The following is an 11086-nucleotide window of genomic DNA, read 5'->3' as shown; positions in this document are numbered from 1 at the left end:
AACTGTCTGTGAATTTGAGAGAGAAAGAAAGGAAGGGGCGTGGACGAGGTGGATCTCAATTACATTCACGCGGCAACACACTACCACCAATAGTATCTTCTTCCCTAATTGGCGGACCCTTTCTCTCTCTCTCTCTCTAGGGTTCTCTTCAAAATCGCCTTTTTCTGGTATGGTATGCTCTGCTCTGTTCTCTCTTCCTCTCTCGCTAAGGCTACCCAGCAATCGAATTTCGAGTTTCTTCCGTTTTAATTTCACCCTTTAACTTCTCCACTACAAAAATACTATCTTTTGCATGAAATTTGGGGTTTTAATGTTTTATCAATTCCTTCTCGATTCGATGTAATTTCATGGATCATGTTTTTTGCTTCATCTAAATGGTGCAAGTTTTAATTTTGTCTAATTTGTTCTTTTGTACAGCGAAATTCGTGGGACATAACGGCAAGGAGCTTGACTGGATGAGCTCTTGATAAATTGTGTCCATAATTTACAAGGGATAAAATGAGTCAGTAAGACGCTGGCTAAGTAAGTTTCGTTCACAAGACAAAGCAAATTCATCAAAGAAGAAGGAAAGTGTGACAAATGGTAAAGATGCTTCTAAATGTCCCTATTATTGAGGAAGCTCCTTCTAATGCTACTAAACAGAAGGTAGCTGCGCTAAACAATACGATTGAAAATCATTACAAGGAACAAATGAAGAACCTGCATGAAAGGAGGGAGCGGTATGTATTATTCATGATGAGTATTGATTAAGTGCATTCTATGTTGTTGCTTGGTTATTCTCTTCTAAGTTGCTTGTTAATGTGCTTATGCTGCATAGTGATTTGCTTCTACTACTTGATAGATGCATTTCTTGGTAACAAAAGTGTGTCAATCTTTCCTTGTGAATATGTTGCAAAAGTTGTGGGTCAATTTGTGATGTTCGATCAATGAGAACTAGGGTTTCCAAGAAGGAGGGAGATGAAGGGTTTGGACTTTGCACACAATAAGTGATCAATTAACTTTATTTCATAATAGATATTACAAAAATAGGTGATACTATGTGTTGGAAAATGGTTCTAACGGCTATCTTATAGAATTAAGTAAAATTGCATATTTATAAGATTTGTCTTCATTTGAAATGTCGTATAATCTTCAGGGTTTCCGTATCTTTAATCGTATTCTCGTATAACGGGACGCCCTTTGCTTTAATCGCAACTGTAGGATTTAGAATATAAATACCCTAAATTTACTTGATTCAGTCACATAATCATGATGCAAATCTTGTCCCTTCGGGGACGTCCAATAAAATTGGAACGATACAGAGAAGATTAGCATGGCCTCTGCCCAAGGATGACACACACAAATCATGATGCAAATCCTATGGTGTGGTTATCCAATGCCAAGTACTTTGTCTCAAGATGTTTTGTAGGCAGAGAACTCCTTGACAACAATCCAGTTTTAGAAAATTGTTAATCCAACCTTATCTTTCTTGTATTGTTTGTTAATACAATAAATTAGGAATAGTGTAAACAAGTGAGAAAAAGATAAGTATTAGCTAAATTGGAGGACTTGATTATACATTCTTATTTACTAAGTTTCTTTTTTCTTTGTTTTAAACTATATGGTTACTTATTGTTTTTGTATTTATTTTCTTATCAAAACAATTAGCAATGTATCATATATGGTATTTAAATTCTCATAATAGATCCAATATATGAATCATGGTATGACCCTTTATTTTATCTTATGCCTTTTGGGGTTGTTTTTGCGTATAAGCATCGAAGTAGAAATCATTTTTCATGCTTTTATTGCTGTGTTATTTGAATTGGTGTCGCAATGTGAATTTATAACTCTTGGCACCATTTCTATAAATAGCTTTCTAGGAAGCATCCATAATGTGTCTGCTGTTCGAAGATGGTCTATATTAAAAGGTTGCTTACAAAAGCAAGCCACCTTACTTTAACCAATCTCAAGATTGATTTTTTTTATTCGTCTGCTGGAAACTCGTAATTTAGATCCATCACATTCTTGCTTAGATTTTGTTCATACAATGTATGACTTCATTCAGATGAGGGTTCCTGTAAGCTGCTAATCAAGGTGCCATAGATCATTTCATGCATGATCCCAGTAAAACAAAATACTGTCACAAGTGTCATTGAATTTAGCGAATGTGCACGCACGTCAAATTCTGCTCACTATTTGCTGGACAAAAGCTAGCATGTGGGTGGAGTAGTTGGAAATATGGATGGTGCTTAAACTGTCTGTATAACTGAAAGTTCACTTTTGTGTACTGATTGATATGCAGATTATGAATTATAGTCACGAAGAGTTCTTGGGACATATATGAGATCGAAATATTACCAATGGGTATATCATTAACTGACAGATCACTTACATCCTCTTAACTTCTTATATTTTAATAATAACAAGGAAAGTATGATTAATGAGGCAAGATGACTATTTTTTCTGCTTTTCATGAGGTATTTAATCTCATGTTGACTGCATCTAAGAATACATATCTCCCCGACATAAGTTTTTTTCTACTCTAAGTGAGTTTGTACACATTGAAAATTATTGAGCCATAGTTCTTGAAGCTTTAAGCCCTTCCTGGGCTAAATATCTAAATTCTAGCTTCATTCTGCAGCTCATTCCTGGAATAAGATGTCCATGTGGGTTTTTGAAAATTTCTCCCCATAAAATGCCAAATTTGGTTAGTCTTAGTTCTTTATATATTTTTACATTAGAAATTAAGAAGTTCTAAAAGGAAAGAAAGATCATTTACCACGTTATGATAAGATCTAATGTGGGTTCATTATGTTAGCTATTTTGAATAGGAAACCTAATCGAGACTGGGGTAGGTCTTTGTTCCAGTGAGACCGTGACTTGTTTGTAACGTGTACTCATGTGGCTCAAATAGTTTACCGTGTTTTTTTTAACTTTCGTCTCTATTTTTGTTTTTGTATATCATGCCTGTTGTCGTGTCGCGCAAACAACTTTTGTTAAATAAGAAGAAAATAGAATCTATTTGTTGATCAAGAAATACGATTGATCAAAACTAGTTGTAGATGCTTAGGTTTGGGTTTATCTGGAAACTTCAAGTCTGAACGCAAGGTATAACCCGTTATTTGGAAGCTTGCTCGATCTATGGCAATAATGAAAATGAATCCCTAGTAGGCCCAAACATTGGATGCTGCCTAACAAGTCTTGGTGTTGGGCAGAGAATGGTAAATGCCTGCTCTTATAATAAAAGATTGCTAGGAATGGGATATTGAGTGCTGGTTTTGGATGTAAGTTTGCTTGTTAATTTATATGGTTGGTGATTTAATAACTAATGTACTCCAATTAATGACTACACTGGTGATTATGTGGAAACATTTTAACTAAATTGATGCCACATTTGATTGGGGTCATGGGTGGTGAAAGTAGATGCATGTCTTCAAACCTTTCTGGCAGTTAATTTACTTTAGTCTGTTTACTCCACTGCCTTCTCATATGAGTAATATTTTTTCCTTTTCATGAAGACTGTAAAGCGGCAAATTTTAATAAGCATATCCTCATCTAGTACTTAGTCGTGATGTTTTACACAGACGTAACATGCTTGAGAGGAAATTGGCTGATGCTGAGGTCTCTGAGGAAGAGAAAAGTAACATTTTGAAGTATCTGGAGAAAAGGAAACAGAATATATGCACCTTCAGAGGCATAAAATGTGTGCTGACGATTTCGAACCATTGACAATGATAGGAAAAGGGTGCCTTTGGAGAGGTTATTACTACTCTCTTCTTGCTTAGTCTTATTTTCTTGGCTGTGTGTTGTTTATCTGCATTTCTAGTAACTGGTTATCTATATATTTCTCTCTTCCCTCTTTGATAGCTTTGCAATTTTTGTGGGTCAAGAACTGTTGCAAATTGTTTTTTATTAGACATCGCACTTTCTGTACTTATTTCATTTCCAAATCGCATAAACAGTTATTACACCTTTCCTAGATTGTGATACCACAAGATTGGTAGTTTGGTTTCTCTTTTATTGCAGATTACTACATAAGAAAATATGAATTTTAATATATGTGTTTCTACTATTCTACTTGACAAGATACATTATTTTGGTTATGGTCTCATATATTGCCAGGTGGCTGATTTTACATCGGGAATTTATTGCATAATAAATGAGTCAAGATTTCTAATTTTAACTGTTATATTGTTGCTGGAAACAAATATCACACTTGCTAGGAATGTCTTATTTAGTTGTTTCAATAATTGGAGAGATTTAGTCAACACCAAATAACAAAGAATTATTTTTGCTTTTTACAGATGATCTTTTTATTATTTTCCTAGGCTGCTAAACTTTGGCAAGTAAAACACTTCTTACACCATTATTGCAACTAACTACTTATATTTTCTTCCTATAGGTTAGAATATGTAGAGAAAAGAAAACAAGCCATGTATATGCTATGAAAAAACTCAAGAAGTCTGAAATGCTTCGAAGAGGACAGGTAAATCTGGTGCTATTCTTTCAAATTATCAATTAAAGCTTTTTATTCTCTTTTGCTTCTTGCTGCTCTTACATTTAATTTCTCTGCAGGTGGAGCATGTAAAAGCTGAAAGGAATCTCTTGGCTGAGGTTGATAGCAATTGTATTGTCAAACTCTATTGTTCCTTCCAAGATGATGAGTACCTTTATCTCATCATGGAGTATCTACCTGGTGGAGATATGATGACATTGCTGATGCGGAAGGATACATTAACAGAAGAGGAAGCAAGATTTTATGTTGCAGAAACTGTTTTATCTATTGAGTCTATTCATAAGCACAATTATATCCATAGGTCTGTTGTCAATTCTTGTAAAGATTCATAAAAAATGGCTAGTACCTGCATTATCTTAATTTTTTGCTATTACATAAAATATTGAAGTGCTTTACGGTATTTATGCTTACAGAGATATAAAGCCTGACAACTTGCTGCTCGATAAACATGGTCATATGAAATTGTCAGATTTTGGGTTATGTAAACCTCTGGACTGCAGTAATCTTCATGAGAAGGATTTCTCTGCCAGTAATAATCCTAGTGGTGCTCTTCAGAGTGATGGACGGCCTGTTCCTCCCAAACGCACTCAGCAAGAGCAGCTTCAACATTGGCAAAGGAATAGGAGAATGCTTGTAAGTCTACCATAACATTATTGAGCCTTTTCCATTTACTTCACATCCCATTTATATATCTTTATGTTTCCCTTAGAACCCTTAAAACATATTTAGTGAAAATTCATTCAGTTACTTCTTTTCAGCTGATTGGAAAACAATCATCAAATATGACATCTATGCCAATAACATTATACTTTAGAAAATGACATCTGCATTATATAAAATTGGTTAGAGGGCTTGTATCATAAACATGTAAGTTCATTATGGGGAAACAACATAAAACTTAATGCATTCACATTACTGTTAAAATAAGTTATTCTTTGTTCTCCACCTACTTTTGGTATTTAGATCTTATATACCATTTGAAACAGCTGCAATCCTGTGTTATTACCCACTCAGGGTAGCTCAAGTGGTAAGAGTGTTGAACTAAGTGACTGAGATCTTAGGTTTGATTCCCACTAAAAGTACTTCGATTAAAGTGGAGGTATAGAGATGGGATGTTACACTAGCCTCTTCCAGGGAAAAAACTTTGGTTTCAAAAAAAGAAAAAGCTTTTGGCTGCTATCCTACATTACAGGACTGACCCGATTTCATGTGTATCCTAATCAAGTTTGTTTTACCAACTTTTCATTGAATGATGCATTTATTGACTAAATATTGTCACTTGATGGCAGGCCTACTCCACTGTTGGTACACCTGACTACATTGCTCCAGAAGTGTTGCTGAAGAAAGGATATGGAATGGAATGTGATTGGTGTGTATTTTATCAGGGAATTTACATTAGTAAGCTACATTATGCCTATCTGGTGTTTCCCTTCAAACTCAGTTTCTTTCTTTTTCTTCAGGTGGTCTCTCGGTGCTATCATGTATGAGATGCTTGTAGGATATCCTCCTTTTTATTCAGATGAACCCATGTCCACTTGTAGGAAGGTAATTCATCAAGAAAATTTTAGTAGGGCCATACGGATAGGGTTCACCTTCAAATGTTGAAAGTTATCCAACGTCAATAATGTGATGGGTACACCATTCAAATAATTATTAGAAAGAAAACAAAGTGTGTTTACTTTTTCCTTTCAAAATTTTAAGCAGTCCCCGTTTGGAAACACTTATATTTTATGTATATGTATCCGGATCTATGAAAAACAAACAATAAAATTTACTAAGTTTAGTTTCCAAAGATCTAGAATTTTTGTATCCAGGTGTTCTCAAATGAGGCCATTGTTATTAAATAACTCTACGAACTTTAACTAAGCATGATCTGAGTTATATCCTTCTGAAATAGCTCATGCTAGCTCTCATGCTTCCTATCTTTTTGTTCCTTGATTTCATGATACCCAATCAGTATTGTCCTAGTCTTATCGCGGCTTCCATTAATCTTGAATCTTGTCCCCTTAACTATTTAAACCTTTATACGTTGAAGTATATTTTATCACCATCACTTTGAGTTCAGTATTCATTCTTTTGGGTACATCATGCACATTAATTATTGAAACTCAGAAAGATATTCTTGTTAAAGGGCAGCTTCTGATATGTTATGTCATATGTCATGTATTTACTACATTTACTCAAAATCTCTTTTCCCTGGATCGTGTCTCTGATTTTCTAGTCTTAAACTTAACTTTGCAGATAGTAAACTGGAGAGTTCACTTAAAGTTCCCAGAAGAGGCCAAATTGTCCCCAGAAGCAAAGGATCTTATATGCAAGCTTTTATGCAATGTAGAGCATAGACTTGGAACAAAAGGTGCAGATGAAATAAAGGTGTTGTTCTGTGTGCTTCATTCTGAGTATTTTCAGTCAACATGTGATAACTGAAGTGGAGGATCCACTGACCATTGTTTTGCCTTTTTCCAGGCTCACAAATGGTTTGAAGGTGTTGAGTGGGACACGATATATCAAATGAAAGCTGCATTTACCCCTGAAGTCAATGGAGAACTGGATACACAGAACTTTGAGAAATTTGAAGAGGTTAGGAATGAAATTCATATTTTTTTTAATGATAGCTGTAAGTGGAGTAATTCATCAACCAGTCTCTTGGGCTACCATTTTGATATTACAGACAGACAACAATGTTCAAACTGCACCAAAATCAGGGCCATGGAGAAAGGTAAGTTTAACAAAGTTCCTTGTTAATGAAATCATGGTTCTTTTTCTTTCCTCTATCTAGTCTCTTACCTATGTAAATAATTCATTTTGGCTTTAATTCCTCCCCGTCCGTGGCTGCAGATGCTTTCATCCAAGGATATCAACTTTGCGGGTTACACATACAAGAATTTTGAAATTGTCAATGACCATGAAGTGTCTGGAATTGGTATTTTCTCATTCAGTCATACTTTTGTGTTATTTGATTTTTCTTTGTCCATCTTTTCTTGTTTATAGTTTCATCTTTCTTATGAAATGCTTGAATGTAGCTAAATAAGTTTCTTGAACAATTAAAGTATTTCCATTAGTTTAATCTAAATGCAATATGTGTTGCTAATTTAGTTACAATTAAACATTTCATTTTTATCCCCTCTTCTAGCCTAGCGGCAATAAGAGGTGAATACTCACCCTAAGGTCCTGGGTTCAAGCCTGTCAGGTGACAAGTTCTGCGCCTATTTAAATGGTTAAGTGTATTTGCGGGCTACATACTTAATACGTTGTCTCATTTTAAATTCCCAAAAAAAATTTTATTTTGGAAAACAAGCTACTAGAAGATGCCTTGCTCTCTCACATTTGTACAAAAAAAAATGTAATTTGAAAACATTACCCTATTTGTAAACACTTTGTATTTTTTGTTTATGCATTTGGATATAGGAAATGTTTGGAAACTAAACTCAAGACAGTTTTTAATTAACAAAACTTATCACTTCATCTAAATGATTTTTAGATTAATTGCTTATTTTTATTAAGTTTCATGACTTATGTTATTTCAAAACACTTAATTATTTAGATTCAGTTCAAACTAAACTAAAAAAATTAAGCTATAAAATATGGTTTAATTTAGTAAGATATGAATGACTTAACTAGGTAATTTAGTAAGAGCATCTAAAATACAATTTTAATCAACTTTCAACGTTATAAGGGTAAACTAGTCTTTAAGTATTTTCTAAATATTAGTTCCACATTTTATTAAATCAACTTTACATTCTGACTATTTACAAGTTAAAATTCAGATATTTTCATTTGGTATTTTTAATGTTTATATGCTAAATACTTAAACTCAATCAACACTTAAAATTTAGTATTAACACTTAGTTAAGTGTTTTCAGTTTTAACACACATCCTTTTTTCCTTGTTAAAAATTTAAAAACAGATTCAAAAAGTGTTTCTAATTGTGACACAAATGTTAGTCTTAGCTTGCATGTAATCTCTAGGACTACAATAGAAAAGGTCCATGTAAATGCTTTCCTTCGGCTTTAGAGATCCTTCTGTGTAACTGCCTGAGGTATAGAACTATAAGTTCTGAAATTCAGTTATTTATGCTAAGCAAGCATATTCTGACTTTTATTCGCTCACGAGGAAGCAATCATAAAGAAGTGGTAGATTATGATTTATTTTATTAATAATCCTCTTCTGGTGTATACAAGATTCAAACCTATGCTTTATTGCTCTACATACATAATATTTGAACAATTGAACCCATAGTTCTCATTTATGATTATTGGTTTTATATATTTTCCAGCTGAATTGAAGAAGAAGAACACTAAACCAAAAAGACCCACAGTGAAGTCCCTTTTTGGTATGATGCCTCTCCCTAAAAGAATATATACACCATTTTTAGGCTCTTCCCGACAAAAAGAAAAGAAGCATTTTGAAGCAACAAAACCGAATCATGATTAAAAAGAACTACATTTGTTATGCATAGGCTCAATTTGGTCCACGTTTTTATGCATAATGTTTAATGACAGATGACGAGTCTCAAACAGGCGCTGTCAAACAGCAGCCCACTCAAGGAAGCTTCCTCAAGCTGTTACCTCCACAGCTCGAGATTCCAAAGCAAAGTGAGTGATCGAGCAGGAGCCTTGTGACATTTAGTACAGCCAATTATCTTCCCCCCTTGCAATGGCATAAAATGATGCCAGAATTTAGTGTTTTTTTTTAACTATTTGGTGTTGTGCTTTGTTAGATGATGATTAGGGGAAGTAATCATATATATTACAAAGATGGTGTTTTTTAGGATGGAATTAACATTTGTTTTTTCGCTTGGTGTAAGTATTTCTTTTCAAGTAATTTAAATTCTTTTTTCTTTTTAGTCGCGGCCTGCCAATGTGTATTCGTGTTCTAAACTGGTTTTCCTTGTAATTGCATTGTTGGGATTGGCTAATGATAGCATTGATTTTTCTGTGTGATGTGGAAATTCCATTGATATTTTACTAGTTAATTGGTATTACTAAAATTCAATGATTTACAATATTTGTTAGTTCCCAAAGTTAAACTTTTGTAAAGATCTTATGAAATTAAAATGTAACTTGATAATTGATATAGCACTATGTGATTGCTCTTCTTTTATCCTATTAAAATTTCTTTTATATCAATATGTGAGAAGGTCTGTTTGGTATGGATTTAAGAAACAATTAGAGTTTTAGGAGAATTAGCATGACACCCCAAATGCATGATTCACGCTTAAACTCAAAGTGTTTTTAGATTTAATCGAATCCGGGACTTTTTGATCTCTTAAATCGACTCTTACTACTATACCTTGGTGAGGTGAAACAATTAATTTTGTAAGTACAAGTTAGAGTGAGTTTTCAATTTTCTTTATAGAAAAATAAGTGGTTTTCAAACAAGCTTCGAAAAATATGTACATTAATTTCTAACAAATCCCTTACATATGATTAAAAGAAATGAGGAGGTTGTCACTCAAATCATTACATTGACCAACACTTATAAAATAAGGCTACTCTTACCTCATATATGCAATAAAATGAGCAACTCTATTTGATTCCTAATAGAAAAACAAGACTTTAAACCATGTAGGATTATGTGTCACATTCATGTTAACTAACTTTAAGTTTATCACTAAAAAGTGTTTTAAATAAATTAGTGTTGGTGTTGTGTTAACTTTTTTAGAAAATAAATTTACATTATTGATAATATGCAAAGTTTTTTTTATTTTATTTATAAAATATAAAATTTCTTTTGATTGAACTAGTTTACCAATTATCTCCTAATTATTATATCAATAAATTTAATGAATATAATGTATAATTAGAAAATCTTATGTTTTAATTAAATATTATTTAAAATTAATGTATAAAAATAATTTTTACTTTAAAAATATATTATCTTTCTTAGCTACTGCATCTCAAAAAAATATAAAAATGATTATACTAACTATAGGATAAAGAACTTTATATTATTTTTACCTAACATGCCTAATTGAAGATAGATCTGCAAATGATTTAAGCCAAACTGTTTGAGCTCAATTATTTACGGTTCGACTTGAAAAACTCGAACTCAAATTAAAATTTATTTTTAAAATTAAAATATTAAACTGTCATACTTATTTAACAAAATAGATGGTTGAATAACTTAAGTTTACTGATTTTTTAAAAAATATTATGAAGAGAAGCGACGGAATACTTATGAATAAGAGAAGATTGATAAATTAATATGAATAAATGAGAGAAATAATGAAAAATATTTGTGAATAAGTAAGAAATAAGAAAGATTTAAGAATATTTAAAGATGTATGAATATAATATAATATTTTTTATATTATAATATATTATATTATAATATTGACTATAGATTAAGGAATTAGAGCTTTTGTTTTTCTCTTCTAAGGCAATATAATATAATAATATGAAGTCTTACCTTTGGACTTTGAAAAGAGAGGAAGAAAAATTATTTTAGATTTTATGTTTTAATATTAAAATAAATAAATTATATATTATTAGATTCGAAAAAGTTTGAAATATTATATAAGTTCGAGCGTGAACTCGACTTGAACTTGGTCAAAATCGAGTTTTGACTAATATAAACTCAAACTCA

General features: G+C 32.4%; 1 protein-coding gene and 1 non-coding gene across 2 annotated transcripts; both read left to right on the top strand.

Annotated features, from left to right (window-relative positions):
• The first annotated feature begins 417 nt into the window (after nt 1-417).
• LOC124937920 (serine/threonine-protein kinase tricornered-like) lies at nt 418-9440 on the top strand. Its single transcript, XM_047478254.1, is given in 15 exon segments — nt 418-719; nt 3567-3643; nt 3646-3722; nt 3724-3741; nt 4385-4468; nt 4558-4799; nt 4912-5131; nt 5788-5867; nt 5959-6043; nt 6740-6871; nt 6965-7078; nt 7170-7217; nt 7337-7421; nt 8775-8831; nt 9001-9440. Coding segments are annotated over 15 exon segments (1560 nt in total). The 5' UTR covers nt 418-579; the 3' UTR covers nt 9102-9440.
• On the top strand, nt 1263-1365 carry LOC124940778. Its single transcript, XR_007099516.1, has one exon. It is a non-coding gene; the product is annotated as a U6 spliceosomal RNA (small nuclear RNA).
• Nucleotides 9441-11086: the final 1646 nt, after the last annotated feature.

The sequence above is a fragment of the Impatiens glandulifera genome, chromosome 5 (genome assembly GCF_907164915.1).
Source record: "Impatiens glandulifera chromosome 5, dImpGla2.1, whole genome shotgun sequence".
Taxonomy (NCBI): Eukaryota; Viridiplantae; Streptophyta; class Magnoliopsida; order Ericales; family Balsaminaceae; genus Impatiens; species Impatiens glandulifera.
Note: the sequence above shows the minus strand (reverse complement) of the source record. Positions and strands in the feature narration are given on the sequence as shown.